General features: G+C 49.8%; 2 protein-coding genes across 5 annotated transcripts in view; one reads left to right on the plus strand and one right to left on the minus strand.

Moving 5' to 3' along the window:
* SAMD4B (sterile alpha motif domain containing 4B) overlaps nt 1-14876 on the minus strand; it is a 31278-nt gene extending 16402 nt beyond the window's left edge. Inside the window, exons 1-2 of the mRNA XM_036743324.1 lie at nt 14707-14876; nt 1981-2371 (exon numbers count right to left, since the gene is read on the minus strand). Of these exons, the coding sequence (XP_036599219.1) occupies nt 1981-2176 (196 nt within the window). The 5' untranslated portion in view covers nt 2177-2371; nt 14707-14876. The remainder of the gene's footprint in view (nt 1-1980; nt 2372-14706) is intronic.
* A 203-nt stretch (nt 14877-15079) lies between these two features.
* GMFG (glia maturation factor gamma) lies at nt 15080-19718 on the plus strand. 4 transcript variants are annotated; one of them, XM_036743327.1, is made up of 9 exons: nt 15080-15236; nt 16576-16626; nt 17791-17804; nt 18258-18354; nt 18550-18599; nt 18702-18751; nt 18900-18982; nt 19205-19278; nt 19546-19718. In XM_036743327.1, exons 1-9 carry the CDS (start codon nt 15080-15082, stop codon nt 19615-19617), a joined length of 648 nt encoding a protein of 215 aa, XP_036599222.1. In that variant the 3' UTR covers nt 19618-19718. The 4 variants fall into 4 exon arrangements, with proteins under 4 accessions (XP_036599222.1, XP_036599225.1, XP_036599224.1 ...); XM_036743330.1 differs by lacking the exons at nt 15080-15236; nt 16576-16626; nt 17791-17804 and adding an exon at nt 17220-17293; XM_036743329.1 differs by lacking the exons at nt 15080-15236; nt 16576-16626; nt 17791-17804 and adding an exon at nt 17220-17277.
* The last annotated feature ends 273 nt before the right edge of the window (nt 19719-19991 follow it).

The following is a 19991-nucleotide window of genomic DNA, read 5'->3' on the forward strand; positions in this document are numbered from 1 at the left end:
GTCTCTGCTACCCTTTTATGATGAAGTCCTGGCTTCCGAATGATGTATTATGCCTTTTAATATCCCCAAATCATCCTTTGCATCCCACAGGGCATTCGAGTGGGTGAGGAGAATGTCAAACATGAGATACCTCTTCCCTATGCCCCCTAGATTCTCTGCTCCACAATTCCCTAAGAAACCCCAGGAGGAGGTTCTATTGTTGTTCAGTTGTTTCAGTCATGTTTGACTCTTCGTGACCCCATTGGGGGTTTTCTTGGCAGAGATACTGAAGTAGTTTGCCATTTCCTTCTCCAGCTCATTTTACAGATGAGGAAACTGAGGCAGAGTTAAGTGACTTGCCCAGGACCACACAGCTAGTGTTTGAGGCCAAATTTGAACTCAGGAAGAAGATTCTTCCTGATTCCAGGCCCGGGCTCTATCCACTGCTCTGGACGGTAAGCTGACAATGACAGACGGCTTTAAGGCTCACAAAGTGCTTTTCCCCAGTATCCCTTCTGATGCCCACAAGCACCCTGGTACAGAGACACTTTATGTATCACCACCACCACCACCACCACCATCATCACCCCTATTTTATTACTGATGTGGAAACAGAGGCTGAATGATTTAGCTAATGTAACAGGGGCAGGATTCTAACTCAGAGCACTCCTAAGAGCAGCCCTCTCTCCTTGTCTCCAGACCTGGCTCTTGGGCTAGCTGGGCAAGGCTTAACTACATTTCTCCTTGTCAAAGCCAGAAGCTACACTGCTCTGACTAGGGCCTTCCCTCCCTCCTTCCCTCTCCACATCAAATAGCTCAAATGCCCCAGCATCCAGAGCCCAGTGAGGGGTGTGTGGTGTTGAGGAACAAGAGGAAATGGAGAGAGGGCAGGCCAAGAGGAGAGCTATGAGCTCCTAGGGTCACTGAGAGTTCACTGGCTTCAATGTTTAGACTGAGCAGACCAGGTGCCAAGAGGAAGGGCCACTCACTTTAGGCCACCCCCCCCCCCAGGTCAGAATGACCAGGTGTTGTTCACAGCCACCTCATCAGGTAAAGTTCTTCCTCCTCCACTCCTACTTCTTTCTCATGACCATAAAGAAATCTCCACTGAGTGCCCAGTTTGCATATAGGCCTAGGCCTAGGAGCCGGTACCCCTTTGGGCTCTTCAACCTCTGGTCCTAGCTGGTAGAGGCCCTGGCAGGGCACCTCAGTGGTAGCTTCAAGTCCTTTGGTTGAGTGCCCAGGCCTGGGGGCACAAGCTACTCCCTATCCTAGCCATTCTCTTCATGAGTTACATGACAGACCCTAAATTGTTTCCCTCACCAATTCCCATACCCCTCCCTAGCACTGGCCTTCAACTTTGCAGTCTAAGAGGCCTTATTCTCTCAGTACATCCCTACAAGCTCATCTTAGTGGCCACGACGCTGTCCTTCCCCGAGTAATGGAGGGATCCTATGTTCTCTGTTTCTAATCCCATTCCGAGGACGCCTGGCCTTTCCTGTCTTCCTTCATGATCTGTACAGTGGGCCTTCGTCTCCTCATCTGTAAAGTGAGGGGTTGGACCAGATAGCGCCCAAGTTCTGTAGCCTCTGATTCCATTTTGTAGTGATGTGCCTGTGCCTTCTTTTCACCTAGACTGATGGTGAGCTCCCCAAAGGCAGGGATTGTCTATCTTGGAAATCCTAATTAGGGCCGAGGATGAGGGCTTACCACATGGAGGTACTTAATGTGGATTTAAGTGAACTGCACTGAGGAGAAGGATTCAGAGTGCTTCTGGGATATGGCAGAGCACAAATTCGGCTTCCCTCTCCTAGCCTCTCACCGTACATTCAGGGCTCAAGACCTTTTTGATGACTATGTTCCTTGACACACAACATGAAAATCCCAGAAATGGGAGAGAGTACAAGGATGATATCAAAGCAGCTCTCTTGACTCTCTGGCTTCCCTTCCCTGACCCCCAGGTCTGTGTTGGGCCTTAGTCTGACAGGGGAGCAGACTCACCAGCACTGTTGGCCTCTGACTCCAGAAGGTGGATATCGTTACAATCTGCCAAGGAGTGCTCCAGGCAAAGCTGCAGAAATCGGGCCTGGGTTCGGGTGACCCGCTTCAGCAATGACAACAAGGCTACTGTCTGCTCACACTCATTCCAGCCCTTGAACCAGCCAGCGAGGATGCCAACCTGGTCTCGGAACATCATGGTGCCGTGGCCAGGGCCTGGGCTTGCACCGGCAGAGGCCGGGGGTGGGGGAATGGTGGGGCAGGGCAATGCTGTCACATGGTCTCGGCTCCAGAATCCTGCTGTCTCTCCCCGGGGGGATCAGGGTGCTTAGAAAATCCCAGGGGGGCAGCGGGGGCAGAGGCCTGTTCACGTCAGGGAGGTCTCCATGGGCTCCTAGAAGAGAGAAAACAGGGGTATTAGACATAGTCCAAGGGCTTAGGAGGCCTCGGTATCTTCCTTGTGTGCAGAGCTAAATTAGCAGCTGAGCTTCTGGGAAGAAAGAATATGGGGATGGATGTTCCTTTAATTCTGTCCCCAGATCCCCCGGGCCAGAAAGCAGATTTAACCATGCTATCCAAGACTGCTAAATGAGAATGCTGACTGACTTATTCACATCTCTGAAGAACTAAACTTAAACTTCAGTAAGAGACATGGTTTGACTGAACGAAGAACTTTCAGAAAGTGCTGGCTGTCCAGAAGGGCAGAAATGCCAGAGTACTCCTCAAGGAAGCAGACCATCTGAATTCTAGCTTCTCGGGCCCAAAAGTGACTTGTTTTGCAACCCTGGGTGTATCACTTCCTTAAATGTCTGGGTTTTAGCTGCCTCATCGGTGGAAGGGTAATAGTACCTAAACTGTCTGAAGGAGACAATCTCTTTAGACTCCTTTTGGCTCAAACACTATCCATGAAGTGCTCTAATCCTATGATTAGTGACTCTGAAAGGCCACTCAAAGGAGGCCCTGAAAAACATGAGAGCCACCTGTCTATATCAGAATGAGCTAGATGCACTCCTGTCCCAGGGCAAGAGGACAGGCTGAACGACCTCTTCAGAGCGCTTTCAGAAGAGGCATCTTACGCCTTTGTAAAATATTCTTTCTTTCCTGATACAGGCCACTCTTAGGGGCTGATGGGTAGAGAGACTTATAACTTCTTCCAGGGATGAGTACACTTCTCTGGCCCTCAGATTTTAGGCAGGGAAGGCAGAAGGAAACAAGCATTTATTAAGCACCTACTATGTGCCAAGTGCTTTACAGGCATTATTTCATTTGATCCTCCCAACAACCCTGCAAGGTAAGTGCTGTTAATATATCCATTTGAGGAAAAGTGGAGGAAACCAAGGAACAAAGAAGTTAAGTGACTTACCCAGGATCACAAATCTAGGATGCTTCTGAGGCCACATTTGAACTCAGGTCTTTGACTCTAGACTGGACACTGTGACACCTAGCTATCTCTAATCTGGGCAGATTAGGAAGTCCCAGGGCTTCTACAAATGCCTGAATTGTCACACAGGTTCCTCTCTGATAAAAATATTCATTGGCTACCTGGTCCAACCAGTAGCCAAAAAAAAAGGCCCCTGTACAACATCCAAGTGGTCACCCAGCCTTAGAGGACACCCAGTGCTCTTCCTGGGAGCTCTCCCCACCTCCTGAAGCACTGCCCACAGGGACAGCTCTCACTGCACCTTCCCCTGCACTGCTCTGCACCAAGCAGGACAAGGTTAAGACCTCTTCCAAATGAGAGGCCCACCTGAAGACAACCACTATGTCCCCTAATTTAGTCTTCTCCTCCCTCGAGTTTCTTTAACTGACCAAGGGGCCTGAAACCAAGGCCTGCCACCTGTCCCCACTGCCTCCTCACCTCTTCCTCCCAGGATCTCTCTTTCAAGGCTTGGCCCAAGCACCATCCTACATGAAGTCTTTACTGAATTCCGCCACCCCCTCCCTTCCTGCCTTATATTAATTTTGAATTTGTTGAATAGAATGTTGACTCCTCTCAAGTAGAGACCAGTCCCTTCAATTTTTGTAGGGACATCCCAACACCTGTGGGCCCAGTGCCTGGCCCACAGTAAGAAATGTGTGATACTTGACTGATTGGCAGATCAAAAGGGCCAAGGAATAGACAGTTCTGGGTCCCCTACTGACTGAAGGTTGGAGTCAGAAAGGCTAACACCAACCTCAATGAGTTTGACGTGCCTGGCAAGGAACCCAATGGTGGCTGTAGCTTACCTTAGAGCAAGCTGGTTTCTACAGATGGGGAGGGGAAATTACCTTGTAGCTCTCCAGCATGGAACAGTGTGATCGAACTAGTAATACTCCTTGTGCCCCTGAGGGGGTGGGGGTGGGTACAATTCTTTGCTTATTTATTAGGGGTGATTTGGGGAAAGTCAGAGCTTTAAGCAGCAGTGTTGGAAAGACCTGGACTCAAATTCCCATGTTCACTGTGTGACCACGGGCAAGTCCCTTGACTCTCACTTTTCTTATTTGTAAAATGGAGACAGTAATAGCTGTAATACCTACTTCACAGGGGTGTTATAACGTGCGAGTAAGATAAAATGTAAGGCCCTTTACAAATAAAGCACTATGTAAATATCAGTTACCATCTGGAAATTCCTAGGGTACCACAAGAGGCATCCAGAGAAAGAGAAGGTGAATCTAGAAACCTTACGAGACACAGTTGAGAAAACTGGAGAAAGTTCTTTAACAGAGGGAAGAAACTGACACAACCACTGTCTTCAAGTATCTGAATGATTTTCATGAACAAAGAACCTCTTTGGCTCCAGGAGCAGAAAATTCACTGGACAGAAGAGAGAGGCTTCATGCAGGAATGGGCAGAGGAAGCTTCCCTTCCCAGCTCTCTGCCACAAACACCTAGAACCTTGGGGAAAGTCTGCTTTCTCCGCCTAGGCCTCAGTTCTGTCATCTATAAAATGAAGGCCCTAGACTAGATGATTTTTAGGAGTAATGTTACAGTCACATCTGGACTGTGGCTAGGCTGAGTTCAGCTCTCTTTGAGATCCTCAATAAGACCAGAAAGTCTTTCCAATAGTTATAGAAAACAGGAGAAATAGTCCTCTATAATAGCTGAGAGGGCCCCAGAATCTTGCAGGAGAGCCTGACCATCATCTATAAAGTCAGGTGTGGGGGAAAAGAACAGTGGTTTTTAAAGCAGCACTGTTCAAACTTCATCCAAAGAGAAAATTTGCAGCTGTTTTCAGGAGTCAAGGGCTGTCTAGATGTCTTGAATGTGACTGAATGATGAGGTGCCCTCAGCAATTTGGGAGATTCATGTCCCAACTACCTCCCTGATCCCTGCCCAGCCCTAGTGAGGGTGCTGCCACTTCGGGGGGTGGGAGTGGACAGTCTCTTTGGCTTTTGGATCTGCCTCAGCCTCAAACAAGGTTCACTGCTACTCTGGGCATGCCCAGCCAGAACATGGATCCCCATATGTCACAGAGGAACAGGCAGCACGGGGAATCCTGAGGCAAAAGTCCTCTGCAGAGAGCACATCAAGCTCCCCACGAACATCTGAGGAAAACAAGGAGCTGGATACTTGGGAAGTATCTGCTAATCCCAAAGGTGAAGAACAGAGGGATCATCCAGGAAACCACCCAGTCAGACCAACAGGTGATCCTGGAAGAGGTTACCCAGTTGTTTTTGCTTCCTAACTCCTAGAGAAAAGACAAGAGGGACCTGTTCCAAGAGGAGAACAGGCCAAATTATCTGAGTGCTACTCATTTTCCTGCAAACCCTTCCTGGCTCCCAACCCCATGTATGCCAACAACAGCTAGACAAACAAGGTGGCACTAATGACTGCCCTCACCTTTATGGCACCCTGGGCATGCCTACTGCACAGAAGAGGTAGTAACAGGCCAGTAACCCAAAGGCAACTGCCTAACCTAACATGAGAAAGCAACCATCAAGTGAATGGCAAAGCCAAGGAAACAGCTTCAGGTCTTGAGATGTACTGAAATGTGACTTTCTGCAAGGCATTCCTAAAAGGCATAGACTCATGCCATGAGAAAAAGAAGACCTAGCCTATAGGAACGGTAATTATCATGAGGGTAAGAAACAAGAGATGGCCAGAGCTTCCTGGAAAATGACCAGAGCACAGGAATTCCTTGAAAATGCTCAAACAAGCCACCTGGTTCTTCTTGTGTCTCTTTCAATGGCTCTTCTGCATCCTACCCTCCAAGTACAAAGGCCTTCCGAAGCTCTGTGCTTCCCACTCTGCTCATCTCTACCAGACGCTCACTCTCTTGGAAAGCTCATTCCTTCTTAGGGCCCCAACTATCTCCTTATACAGATGCTCCTACCCCCACCAAACGCTCTGTCCAACCCTTGTATTTCCAGATGCCTGCTAGTGGAACATATCACCTGCACCTCAATCTTAACATGTCAGTCAACAAACATTTATCAGGCACCTACTATGTGTCTGGCACTGTGCTAAGGACGTGTCTAACAGTACACTCATTGCCTTATCCTCAAACTGGCTCATCCACCTAACATCTCTATTTCTGGCTCAGCGGTATCATCATTCTCCCTGTCACCCAGACTTGGAATTTCCAATTCACTTTGAGGCCTATCATGCTGGTCCTCACTTAGTTTCTGGTTGGTCTCTTCTTGTTCCAGCTCCTTCCCCACTCAGCTACCAAAGAGATCATCCTAAAGTACAAGTCTGACCATAACTCCCCCTCCACCCCACCCCCCCAGGCATTCAAGAACTTCCAGCTGGATCCCTATCACTTCCAGAATCCTTTGATGGCATCCAAAGCCCTTCATAACCTAGCCCCCTCCCACAGCTGCAGACTTCTTACAATGTGCTCCCTCCACCGTACTCTTCAATCCAACAAACCCAGTCTCTTGGCTATTCCATGAACAAGACCCTTCATCTCCAGACTGTGGTTTTCACTAGCTGGCCCTGGAATTCTCTCCTTCCTCACCACTACCTGCTGGCTTCCTCTGAGTCTCAGCTAAAATCCTCCCTTTTCCATGAAGTCTTTCCTGGCCCCCTTAATGCCAGTGCCTTCTGACATCACCACCAATTTAGCTGCAAATGTCTCATTGGTACATGGCTGTCTACATAGTGCCCAGGAATTTGCTGGAGCCAGATTGACCATGAAAGCCAATTATTACATTTTCGGTATTTACACTCTGGAAATCAACAAACACTGAAAATCAGGGCTTGTTTTTCTGATTGTCTAGATTTAAGAAAGTGATAGAGAAAATGTTAATAATACAGTTTAAATTTAAAATTGTGTGCTGCCCATATCTTCTCCCTCCTCCTTGACAGTTGTCCCATTAGACTAAAAGCTCCTTGAGAGCACGCACTGTTTTTGCTTTCCTTTGAGTCTTAGCACAGTGCTGGGTACCATCAATGCTTGTTGAAGTAAACAGTCCTGTTGTATCCTAGCCTGATTAGAATATATGTGGAGTACAGACAGTTCTCGGTTCTCACTTTACACAAATTTGACTTTATGTAAAGAATTCTGAAAGAAACCTGCATTCCAAAAACAAAAACACACCGGATATGAACTTTATTGTGCAGTACCATGCTTTTGAGCTTTCTTTTTTTCTCTCTCTCTCCCCTTGCTCCTGTCTCTTGGCTCAGCACTCCTTGCCCATCCCCCCCACCACCACCACTCTAAAAACCCTAAAATAAACCCTTCCAATTGGAAGCACAAGAAACTGCTACCAGCACTGATGCCATGGCAGATCAGGGGCTTGGCCTGAGACCTCTGGCTCTGCCTACCCACCCGAGGGTCTGTCTTCCATCTGTCAACTCTCAGGTACCATGTGTCTTCTCCTGCGGGTCCATGTCTGGACTCCAAGTGTTGTTCTTCTCAGTTCGGGCCAGGCTTGGACATTGCTGGCCCCAGCCCCCTGTGTTCCTCCTCCTGCTCTCTCTCCTCTGTACCTAGTCCCCAAGTATCCTTGAGCTACCTTCCTCCATGGGTGCACTGTCCCCTTTCTGACTCCCTCCCCAATGTCTACAGCCAAATTCACATTACACAAAAATTGCTTTACATAGAGGTCTGCAGAACAGTCCAGTTAAATAAAGTGAGAACCATCTGTTCTGTGTTTAGTTTGGTCACTTTTAAGAAGGAAACTGACAAAATGAAGCACGTCCAGAGAACGTAAGACCATGACATAGGAAGATGAGTTAAAGGACTCATGATTTTTAGCTACACAAGAGAAGACTGAGGGAGGAAAAGCTAGCTATCTTCAAATTTGAAGGCTTCTTCTGTGGAAGCACTTTCCTGTCTCTGTTTTTGTCACTGCCCTGCTAGGCCCCTAAAATGGAGAACAGAGAACTAGGAGCAATGGGTAAAGTTGCAGAGAAAGAGGATTTAAAACGTGGAAAAACTACCTAATGATTAAAGCTGTCCAGAAATGGAAGGGGCTTCCTCTGTAAATAGGAAATTCCTCATCACTGCCCTCTTCAGAAGCTGAATGATGATTTGTAGGGATGTTGTAGAGGGGACTTTTGTAAAATATATATTGGATTAGCGGAACTCTGGGGTCCCAGCCACTCGTAATCTGACTCCTCTCTCCCTGGAATCCCACATCCATTCATCGCAATGATTCTTCCTTCATCATGTCCCTCAAGCTCCCTCTCTGGCCCCAAGACCACGTCCTTATCACCTCACACCTAGCTTAGCTGGTCTCAACAACTCCATTTTCTCCCTCCTCCAAACCACGGGACACTTGGCTGCTGGAGTGATCTTTCTAAAACGTCATTTTACTTGTGTGACTCCCCTGTCCCAAATACAAATGGCTTATTACTGCCTAAAAGATAAATTCTCCATTGTTCTCCTAACCCAAACCTACTTCACCTTCATTGCTTCAGCCAACTTGGCCCACTACTCCCCAACATAGCACCCACTTCATAAACTGCCACCTCCCCGACCTGGAACCCATCTCACAAACTGCGACCCTTTATTCACAGCAGGCCCCTCGTCCAGCTGGTATCCCCTTTCCTTTACAGTTTACCTGAATACTGTTCATCCTAACCCCATCTCCTCCATAAAACCTTCAGTGACCACCGTGATCTCATTTTCCTCTGAATACCTATAGCACTCATACGGTCTGTACCACTCGTCTTTCATTTCAGAATAAACCACCATGTATTATTATTTCATGGCCAAGCTCCCTGAAGACAGCCACTACATCATTCTTGTCTTCAGAGCTCACCCAGGCCTGAGATGAATACCAATGATGAATTATGACCCTCTTCTCCCTCAACTCTCTATTCCCTGGCCCAAGGTTCACCACCTCCACTCCTGGAATGTTTCCTACTAAAATGGAATCAAGACAGGTTTCTTTTGAGCCCAGCATCTGTCCAGTGCTAACCTAGTCTCAATTCACCTTTTCTATCCTCTGTACCAGTAGTGTCAAACTCAAATAGAAGAGGCTGCTTAGAAAACCACAAATTCACATTATCTATGTTGTATTATATTCTTATTTCTTTTGTTACATGTTACAATTCCTGACCTCTTGTAGACCCCACCATAAGTCTGACATCTCTGTTCTTCAATATTCTTGTTTTGTATGTAACTCAACCTTAGCAAGACCCCAAAGCACAGAAACCTGACAGTTTAAAAAAAAAAAAAAACAAAATACCTCATTCCACCTACAGAGATCTGACTTTACTCCTTCCACTACTCTGAGCCCCAGTGATTATACTGACAGAATGTCAGAGCTAGATGGTCTGAGAAATCAACAAGTCCAAACTAAGGGTGAAGAGAGAAAGGTCTGGGCACCAGGAATGCTGGCTGTCAATGCCATTCCCACAACAAGACTGGACTCTTCATTCATCTCTTTATAAACCTGGAGAAAATGCCATGATGTTCAATCAATCAAGTTAGCTGACACACTGCTAACAATTCCAGTCATTCCCTCTGATCTTATAGCAGCCTTGTGCTGTGGGTCACGGTCAGAGAGGTTAAGGTGGGAGGCAGCATGGTCTAGATTTAATCCAAAGACCTGGGTTCAGATCTGTTACCTGTATGACTTTGGACAAGTCATTTAACCTTCTGGCTCTCCCCATCTGTAAAATGAGGCAGCTGGACCAGGTGTCCTCTGAAGATCCTTCCAGTCCTGCTGCTACGCTCCCATGACGTGAAGCACAGCCTCCTCCTTCCAACCAACCACTCAGAGGTGGTACAGATTTTCAACTGGAAATATCCTAGGAAGCCCTTTTGCTCACTGATACTGCAGGGTAGTTGGGAAGGAAAGGGTTATTATCTATCGCTACAGTTCAGAAAGGCAAATGAATAATAACTATCTACTGATCTACTCAAACAATAGGTTGAGACTAACGGACCATGATGGAGGTCTCGGCAAGATGGGGTCTTCAGCAAAACTATACAGTACACTGACTACTAAGGACAGCCTTTCTCCTATTCGTTCCCCTTCAGAAGGCAAAAGACCTGTATCTTTCTTATTTAACATAGTAATTTGCGTAGGCTCTACAGGATTTATGGACATGCTTCTTATCACCTGGCTAGGGAGCTCAAAGCACTGTACAGTTCATTCCCTCTCATGCCTCACTATTCAACAGGAATGTTTCAAAGGGATTCTTTCACAGGGAGGGAAAGAAAATGAGACACAGAGAGGGTAATGAAGGTAATCTGGGGCACACAAAGAATCCGACAAAATTAGGTACCCTGGCCCATTGTGGTTCCTGATTAAGAAACACTGGTTGGAATGTCATCTAGTCCAATTCCTGTGGAATGAAAAACCAACTAAAGACCCTAGTGTTTAAAAAGAAAACTGACAGGATGAGGAAGAAAGGCTCCAGATGTTGAGCAGTGAGGAGGGGAAAGGACAGGGGAGGTAAGGGACGTAAAAGGGTCTCTTTTCTCCTTCCCAGGAGGACTCTACCCTATTAGGATGAGAAAGATCATCATTCCGGAGAAAGATGGCAAAGTAGGAAGTTTAGGACCCAATAACGGATGTCAAGAAAAGTATCTGCCCAGGTCAGAGTGCACAGAGACTTTGGGGTTCATTTCTGGATAGCACATTTTGGCAAAGATACTATCAAACTAGAGAACTAGCAAAGTAAAGCGATCAGGATAGACTCAGGGTCTAGAAACCATCTCAGGAGGAATGGCTGAAGGAACGAGAGGTGTCTAGACCCACGGAGAGAAGATTTAGGGGATATCCTGACTGGTGTCTTCAAATACCTGAAGGCCTATCACACAGAAATGGGAGCCAACTGGTTCTCTTGCTTCCTCAGGGCAGATATGAGTCCAGTGACTAGAGATCAAAAGGAAGCAGGCTTCTGCTCAAGCAAAGTAACCATCAGAAGTCTCATCGGGCGCTCATTCTGTTCTACGTTCAAGCAGGGACTGGGTGATCCCTGTCAGACAAGCGGTAGAGGGGATCCCTACACTAAGAAGACTGGATGCCCAGGGGTCTGCCTGACTGGGCCTAGTCTGGCCCAACCCCCAAGCAAGAGAGCAGGACAACAATCTACCAGACAGGAGCTGGACAATAGGGATACCAAAAGGGAAGCAGAGAGGATATGCCTCTGACCAAAGGGAGGGAGGACCTGGTTTCCACGGGCAGAACAGTGTGGCAAAGAGAAAAAAGAGAGTTAATGGTTCTAGGAGATAAGAACATGGAAAAGGATAAAACCTATTAAAGTGTTGGAGGTAAGGGGAAAACTGAGAGAAGAGACAGAGCTGTGCCTATGCCAGGGAAGGACCTTTAGGGAAAGCTGTGGGAGTCCAAAGGGGCAAAGCTAAGGTATGGAAGCAGTGAGTAATTTTAAGGGAAGGGTAAAGAATGAAAATTAGTCTTGGGAAATGGTCAGGGGAAGGGGGAGGAAGAGAGGAAGACCTGATGGAGACCTGAGAGTTAGTAGGAACAGTCTAGAATGTTCTTAAATCTTTTTTGTGCCATGTCTGGTAAAGTCTGTGGACTCCTTCAGGATAATGTTTTTAAATGGATAAAACAAAATACATAGGATTACAAAGAAAACCAATTATGTTGAAATGTAGTTACCAAATATTGAAGAAAAAAGTCCATGAAAAAAAGTCCCTGGTCTAGAAGAGAGGCCTCTCTAGGAGACCCAGGAGAGGCTGAAGAGATGGGCAGAAGAAACAGCTATGGTTATCTGCTGGGGGATGTGAAGTGATAAAGAAATAGAGGAAAAAACTTTACCTTCCCACCTCCCTCACTTTCCTCCCTTTCTGTCCACCCTAAGTTAGGCCTTTATAAACTCCTGCTTATATTACTTAGTCTTCATTAAACTCCCTGTATCTAGTCTCTTCTTCGTCCAAACCATCTTTCACACTGGGCCAAAATATTCTTAAAGCCTAGTCCTGAGCACTTCCCTGACCAAAAACCCCTGCTGGGGTCCCACATATCCCCAGGATAAACTACAGATTCCTTAGGTTGGCACTGAAACCCCTCCATAATTTGGCTCCCATCTACCTTTCCAACCTGATTTCCTAATACTCCAATTTACTCACTCTATTCTCCAGCCAAACCTTACTATGAGCCATTCCCCAAACTCCAGAATCTGCCCTTAGTACTTGCACCAGCCATTCCTCAAGCCTAGAATGTCATCCTTCCTCATATCCATTTGTATGAAGCTTTGTCTTCCATTTAGCCTCAGCCCCTCTCTTCTAGGAAGCCTTCCTTGATTTCACCTCCGTGTAAGCATATACTCCTCCCTCCATTTTCCTGGGACTGTGCCGATGTGGGCACCTGTTTTATCACTCCATTAGAATGAAAGCTCCTTGAGGCTAAAAGTTCTCTCTACTCTCTTTCTCCAGGGTCTCTCCAAGTGCCCTTCATCAGTGACTAATAAATGTTTGCTGAATTGAAGGGAGGAGGACTGAGAGGTGAGACCAGGGGTGGAATCCTGACCTTGAGGGAGAGATGTACAGGAGCACAAGGAAAGGAGGCCAAAAGGTTCTGAAGCAGAGAAGAGTTAAGGGCTTTGGAAGGGACAGATGGACACTCTAATGGGCTGTTCTGGGTCCAAGGGAGCTAAATAAAGACACATTCTCTGAGTTTCTTAATAGTGGCCTGGGGGTGGTGGTGTCTTTGTAAGGCTTCTGGGGTGAAGGATGCTTAGTACGGTATGATTTGGTCAGGGATGGTGAGTTACGGGACTGATGGTGGAGGATGAAGTCTCTGAGCTGGGAAGGATCCTCATAAGAAGCATGGGAAGCAGGTTTCTACATTGGTGGGGTGGGGGCAGAGAGTCTGGTAAAAGGAACTCCTGAGGAGCTATGAAAGGTCCATGGACCAGTGGATATTCTCTGAGCAACGAAGGTGACCAGAGGAAGGGCATCCCTCTGAGGAAAGAATTTTAGGATTCCCTTGGAGTAAGGGAACAGAGGATACACTCCGAAGAGGAAGAACCTGAAGAAAGATAAAGGACCTGGTAGAGCCACTAGAGGGGAAATGGGGGCAGGCTAAAGGATACCTCTAAGGGGAATAGGGGGGTGGTCTATAGGACCCTCTGAAGGGGGAATGGGGACAGGCTGAGGGGGGATTGCTGAGGAGGATCACTGAGGGGAGTGGGGGGCCTGGAGGACCCTCTGAAGGTGGAATGAGGACAGGCTGAGGGGGATCGCTGAAGAGGATCACTGAGGGGAATGGGAGGGTATAGGAACCTCTGGAGGGGGAATGGGGACAGGCTGAGGGGGATCACTGAGGGGAGTGGGGCCCAGGAACACCTTCTGAAGGGGGACTAGAGACAGGCTGAGGGGGATCACTGAGGGGAGTGGGGGGGTGTAGGACCCTCTGAAGGGGGAATGGGGACAGGCTAAGGGGGATTACTGAGGGGAGTGGGGGGCCAGGGAGACCCTCTGAAAGGGGAAATGGGGACAGGTGGAGGAGGGTCACTGAGGGGAGTGGGGGGCCTGGAAGATCCTCTGAAGGAGAGCTAGAGACAGGCTGAAGGGGGTCACTGAGGGGAGTGGGGGGTGGCGAAGATCCTCTGAAGGAGGACTAGAGACAGGCTGAGAGGGCCTACTGAGGGGAGTGGGGGGCTGTAGGACCCTCTGAAGGGGGAATGGGGACAGGCTGAGGGGGATCGCTGAGGAGGATCACTGAGGGGAGTGAGGGGATGTAGGACCCTCTGAAGGGGGAATGGGGACAGGCTAAGGGGGATTACTGAGGGGAGTGGGGGGCCGGGAAGACCCTCTGAAGGGTGACTAGAGACAGACTGAGGGAGATCGCTGAGGGAAGTGGGGGGCTGGGAAGACCCTCTGAAGGGGGAATGGGGACAGGCTGAGGGGGTTCACTGAGGGGAGTGGGGGCCTATAGGGGAGGGACTAGAGACAGGCTGAAGGGAGTGGTGGGCCTGGAAGACCCGCTTAAGGAGGAATGGGGACAGGCTGAGGGGGATCACTGAGGGGAGTGGGGGCCTGTAGGACCCTCTGAAGGGGGACAAGCTGAAGGGCCTTCTAGGCAGGTGGGGGGACTCTCGCGGAAGGGCTGAGGGGGTCCTTCTAGGGGGCGGGGTCTGGCCCCGCGGCCGGGTGGGGGGGTCCCCGAGGGGCGGGGCCGCGCGGCTGGGGGGGGGGGTCGGGCTCGCGCCGCGCACGCGCGCGGGGGGGCGGGGCCGGGCGGCCTCGCGCCTCTCCCTCCCTCCTCTCCTGAGCTGCGCCGCGGTAAAGGGAAGGTGGGTAGTTGCCCGTCCGTCCCTCCCTTCCTCCCGCCCGCCCCCCGAAGTGGGGAGGCCTCTTCAGGTCACCCGGGACTCACCGCCTCCGGCCCGCGCCACCGCCGCCCTCACTCGCCTCGCTCTCACCGCCTTCCCTCCCTCTCTCCTCACACCGACCGACGCCGTCGCCGCCGCTGCCGCCGTCGCCGCCGCCACGCTGCGTCACCGCGCCGCTGCGTCACCCCTCCTCCCTCTCCGCCCTGCTCGTGCCGTCGTTCCGCCCTCGCCACCGCCTCTGTCCTGGAGCACCAGTTCATTGGACAGTCCTCCGTAGACGGACAGCCCGTTAGCCAATGGGTGCTGCAGAGGTCGGAAGCCGAGAGAGGGTGAGGAGAGGAACGCCACCGGGTTAGCTGAAACGCCGGCTGGGAAGGTACCGCCCCCAGATCCGGGCCAGGATTGGCTGGATTTCGCATGATTGGCAGACCGAGACAGGGAAAGGCGGAGGATTGGGGGAAGAAGAAGGAGGGAGGCAGGACCGCGCTGTCTGGAGCGTTGCCATGCCAACGGGCCGGGCTGTCCTGGGCTTCTGGCCTCCGCCCTGCCGGAGGCGGCTTCAGATTGACGCTTCGCCCGCCGGCTATGCACCCCACATCCCATCACTCCCTCGCCCCAATATCCCCTTCGCCCTTATTAGGTCCCCCTTCCCTCACGTTCCCTGCTCCTTCAGCAGGTCTCCTTTCTCCGCACAGACCTTCCCCCCAACAGACCCTCCCCTTTCAGCCGGCGCCCCCTCGACCCCACATCTCTTCCCCATTCTGTCACTGTCACTACCTCGGTAACGAAATCACTTCACTCTTCTGGGTCTCCGTTTCCTCATCAGTAAAATGAAACCTTTGGACCTCTGAGGTCACTTCTAGGAGCAAATCTGTGATTTTATAATGCCTTCCTTAACCTCTCAATCCCTTTCCCCCAATCTCTCTACACCCCTCCTAGTCATCGGTCTCATCCCCCGCCCCGCATCTCCATCTCTCTGTTTTCCCATTTCTTTCTCTTCCCAAATGCTCCCCTATTTATTCCCCTCTCATCTCCTCCACTAAAACCCTTCAACCTCATCACACTCACACCCTCCCTCCTCATCTCCTCCTAAATCCCCCCGAATCTCCCCTACATCCCTCTCCTCTAAAAGCCTTGCCCCTTGTCTCTTCCGTTCCCTCTCCATCCCCCTTCCTCCATATCTTCCTTCTCCAAATTCATTTTCCTTAAATCTTCCCCCCCATCTCTCCCTCCAAACCTTCCTTCAAAATCTTCTTTCCAAGCCCTCCTCCCCTCAAGTACCTTCCTTCCAAATCCTCATTCCCTACAGCCACCTCCCAGAAATGCCTTCCTCATACATCTCCTCCAAACTCATCCTCAAGTTCCCTCTCCACACTCTTCTCCCTTATCATTCCTTTACTCAAATCTCTCCCCAAATCTCCTTCCTTCCAAAACTCTTCTCCCTCATATTCCCACTTGCAAAATTCTCAGTGCCTTCTCCCTATAACTCTGCCCAAATATCTGTCCTGTACATCTGGACCTCAGATCTTCTCCTGAGAATCCCCTTGAATTCTTACCCATCCCAAATCCCCATCCTTGATCCCATACATTTTCTTCTCCTCCCATATCACCACACTAACCAATCTCCAAATCTTCTTTTAAATACTCCTTCCTCAAACCTCTGCCTCATTGTCCATCTTTCCATGTTCCCTTTAAACTAGTTCTTGTCCCCATGACACCTGCACTTCATATCCTTTTCTCCTAGATCCTTTCTCTCTCCCGTCCCCATAAAACCCTTTGCAACCTTCCCAATGCCTCTTGTCCTGTATCTATACCTTCTTCCATCAGCTCTCTACAAAGCTGCCCCTTTCCCCAGCCTTCCCTCCCCACTTAACTTACAAGTAAGTAGCTCTTAATTCAAACATCCTTTTAAGGATGCAGGGATAGGGGAGGAAAGAAAGCAGAACTCAGGTGTATGTTACAGGGTGAAGGAGGTGGGGAGGAGATGGACAACAGGTGTTCCTAATGTACTCATATAGAGGAATCAGCCAAGTTCTAATGACAACTCTGCCTCTGACATGCTCTAGGACCAGGGATATATTCTGAAGCCTTTAGTTTCCCTTTGTGTAGACTGAGGAAGTTGAAGCCCAGGGTCCCTTCTTAACTCTAGAATTGTGTTCCTGGAGGGCTTCTTCACATTTTCTGTATGTCCTGGACCCCAGCTGAGAATCATGTTTTTAAATTATAAAATTAAATAGAATTAAAGAGAAAAGCAATTATATTGAAATAATGGTGTAATTTTTTTCTATCCAAATTCCCAGACCCCCTGTCCATTACCCCAAGTTAAGAACCCTTTGATTTAGAGGCTGGAAGAGTCAGTGGATCTGGGAGGACTTCCTGGAGGAGGTCGGGAGAGAGTGAGCATTGGGGGCCTGAAGATGAGGACTGGAGTGTAGAAGTTTGGGGGTGGGGAGAAAGTAGGGGAAGAGGAAGTATGACAGGGCTTAAGGGAAGAGGAGGGGCTCAGGCAACAGTTACCCCAGGACTGATATAAACAGGATGTGGTATCAGAGCAGATCTTCCCCCCTCCCCAGACGACAGGAATCAACCTAAGGGAGACATCCTTGAGAGCTATGGTCAGAGTATTTGGGGGTAGGGGAAACGAGATGGGGAGGGGAAGGTCTAAGACGGCCTGGGGACAGGGGTAAGGGAAGGACAGGACTGGGGGACTAAAGAGACAGAAACTGGGACAGAGCTATGGGGCTGGGGAGAAATAGAAGAGTCCAGAGATAGTGAAGAGAACAGGCAAGGAAGACAGAGAGAGGGAGATGGGGTTGGTGGAGGGGAGGCAAGAGAGAGCTCTAGAACTCTGGACAGGGCCAAGGGACTGGAGAAACAGAAAGGGAGGCAGAGATGTCGAGAAGGAAAGGAATGGGGAGCCAGGGAGACCAGGAGGGGGACAGAGCGGGGCTGGGGAGAAATACAAGAAGCCAAAGATGATAGGGTAGGCAAGGAAGGGGGGGTGGGGGAGAGAGAGAGAGAGAGAGAGAGAGAGAGAGAGAGAGCACTCTGGACAGTGCTGAGGGATTGGAGAAACAGAATGGGAGGCAGATGGGGAGAAGGAAAGGGATGGGGGGAGCCATGAAGAGAGATAGACAGGAAGGCTAGAGAAAGAAGGGGCATCATAGATCTGTAGAGTGATACTACAGAAAACTAGGAGTTAATCTGGGACATTGCAGGAAGGCTGGGGACAACAGAAGTATGGGATGAGGAATGAGATGGCGAAGAGAGACAGAGATCAAGCCCTGAGCCCTGAACTTGCCCTGTTCCCACCCCTGGGGCCCATGGGCAGAAAGGATTCCTGAAGATTTGGGGTTCATTCTCTTCTCCCTCTCCTCCTTTCTTCTTCTGGATTTCTGAATTCCATTTGGGACCCTGAAGACCTTAGAGGGTTCCTTGGTTCCTGGTTCCTCCCCAGGGTACCACTCTGTCCCCTGGTAAAAGCCCACAGGGTTCCCTCTAGGCCCTGGGATAGCAAGAGGGGCTATTGGTCACCAGCTGCCTCCCTCCCACCTGGTGCCCCAGCTCCCTCCACTGTTGTTCATTCTTGATGCAGGCGGACTCTTTGGTGGTCTGTGAGGTGGACCCAGAGCTGAAGGAGAAACTGCGAAAGTTCCGCTTCCGGAAAGACACAACTAACTCGGCCATCATCAGTGAGTGGTCCCCATGCCCTGGGGGATTTTGATGCCAGGTCTCCCAGCCTCCCTATGGAGAAGAAAGGGATTCAGGAGTAGCCTGTCTTCCACAAAATTGGAGGCAGGAGCCTGTAAGGAGTTTGGGGGTTCTGGGAATGTGGGGAGGTGGGGAGTCTAATCATTTCTCTGTCCTTCCCCCTGGGATTCCCCCAGTGAAGGTGGACAAAGACCGGCAACTAGTGGTGATGGAGGAAGAATTTCAGGTGACAGGGTGGAGAGGGTGATGGGGGAAGGCCTGGGGCTGGAGCCACAGAGGGAATCCCACTCTTCCACCAATTTATTTCCATCTTCCTTGATATCCATAGAATATTTCGCCTGAAGAACTGAGGAATGAGCTGCCTGAGAGACAGCCCAGGTATCTCCACTGTTAACCCACCACTACTTTGGAAGAAGCCAGTCTTGAGGGGAGGTTCAGGCATGGGAAAGAGAAGACTGAGGTGCTGAGGGGTTCAGGCTCCACCTTCAGAGCTCTCTCTCAAGCCCTTTGATTTTCCCTACCCCAGGTTCATAGTTTACAGCTACAAATGGCTCCATGAAGATGGACGGATCTCTTATCCACTCTGCTTCATCTTCTCCAGCCCCGTAGGTAAGACCTTCTCACCTGATCCCCATACCCAGTCTTGGGGAGCGTGCAGGACCTCAACACTGAACCTACCAATCCACCAATCCTTTCCCTTAATTCATGGTCAACTTGGGTCCTTATCCTTATAGCCCTGCCCCAGGGGCCCTCTCCCTAGTAATACTTTCTTCTTACCCAGTAACATTCTTTCTTCCCATTAACACCACGATTTCCACCTCTACCTACCAGGCTGTAAGCCGGAACAGCAGATGATGTATGCAGGAAGCAAAAACCGACTGGTACAAACTGCCGAGCTCACCAAGGTCCGGAGCCTTGGGTTCCTGAAGGGGACTTGGGGGGAGGGGAAGCGGCATCCACATCTGGGTTGTAACTTCCACCTCTTCCTGCCCTGGGGTCTACTTTCTGGGGCCAGAGAACAACGGTAACCCCTCTTCTATGTGAGGGCACTTAAGATGCTTGAAAACAGATAGCTTCCCCCCCCCCCCCCGCCCCTGCTTCTTCTCTGGTTGTCTGGGTGCCTGAGATATTTCCCAATCCCCAGCCCATTCATTCTCTCGGTCTCTCATTAGGTGTTTGAGATCCGTACCACAGATGACCTGACAGAGGCTTGGCTTCAGGAGAAATTGGCCTTCTTCCGTTAGCTGGGGGTATCTGGAGATGTCCAAGGATCTGGAGACTGGACACCTGGGTGCTGGGAAATGAAATCCCCTCAGACAAAATAAACTAGTGAAACCTGGTCTGACCCCAGTGGTTCTCATGACTCCGCCCATGCAGCCTCTGCAGGGCTCCATGTGGTCAGCAGAGGGCAGTCAGCCATCACAGAAGTGGGAGGAAGAATGCAGGCCATCCGGGTCCCACTCTGGAGAGGCTTAGGGAAGGGACACCAAGTTTGCTGAAAGGGTAGAGGGCTGAATGATGGGACACCTGGGTGCCTAAAAGGGCAGAGGGCAGGGACACAGGAAGCGTCTGTCCTGGGAGGGAGAGCTAAGAGGCAGAATGCCTGAGTTCCATAGGC

Source organism: Trichosurus vulpecula, chromosome 2 (assembly GCF_011100635.1).
Source record: "Trichosurus vulpecula isolate mTriVul1 chromosome 2, mTriVul1.pri, whole genome shotgun sequence".
NCBI lineage: Eukaryota > Metazoa > Chordata > Mammalia > Diprotodontia > Phalangeridae > Trichosurus > Trichosurus vulpecula.

Coding starts and splice junctions, on each gene's coding strand:
- GMFG (XM_036743327.1), top strand. CDS start 15,080: ATGATTGGCAGACCGAGACAGGGAAAGGCGGAGGATTGGGGGAAGAAG. Junction 15,237..16,575: donor CGGCTTCAGATTGACGCTTC/GCCCGCCGGCTA, acceptor CATCCTTTTAAG/GATGCAGGGATAGGGGAGGA. Junction 18,983..19,204: donor CATCTTCTCCAGCCCCGTAG/GTAAGACCTTCT, acceptor TCTACCTACCAG/GCTGTAAGCCGGAACAGCAG.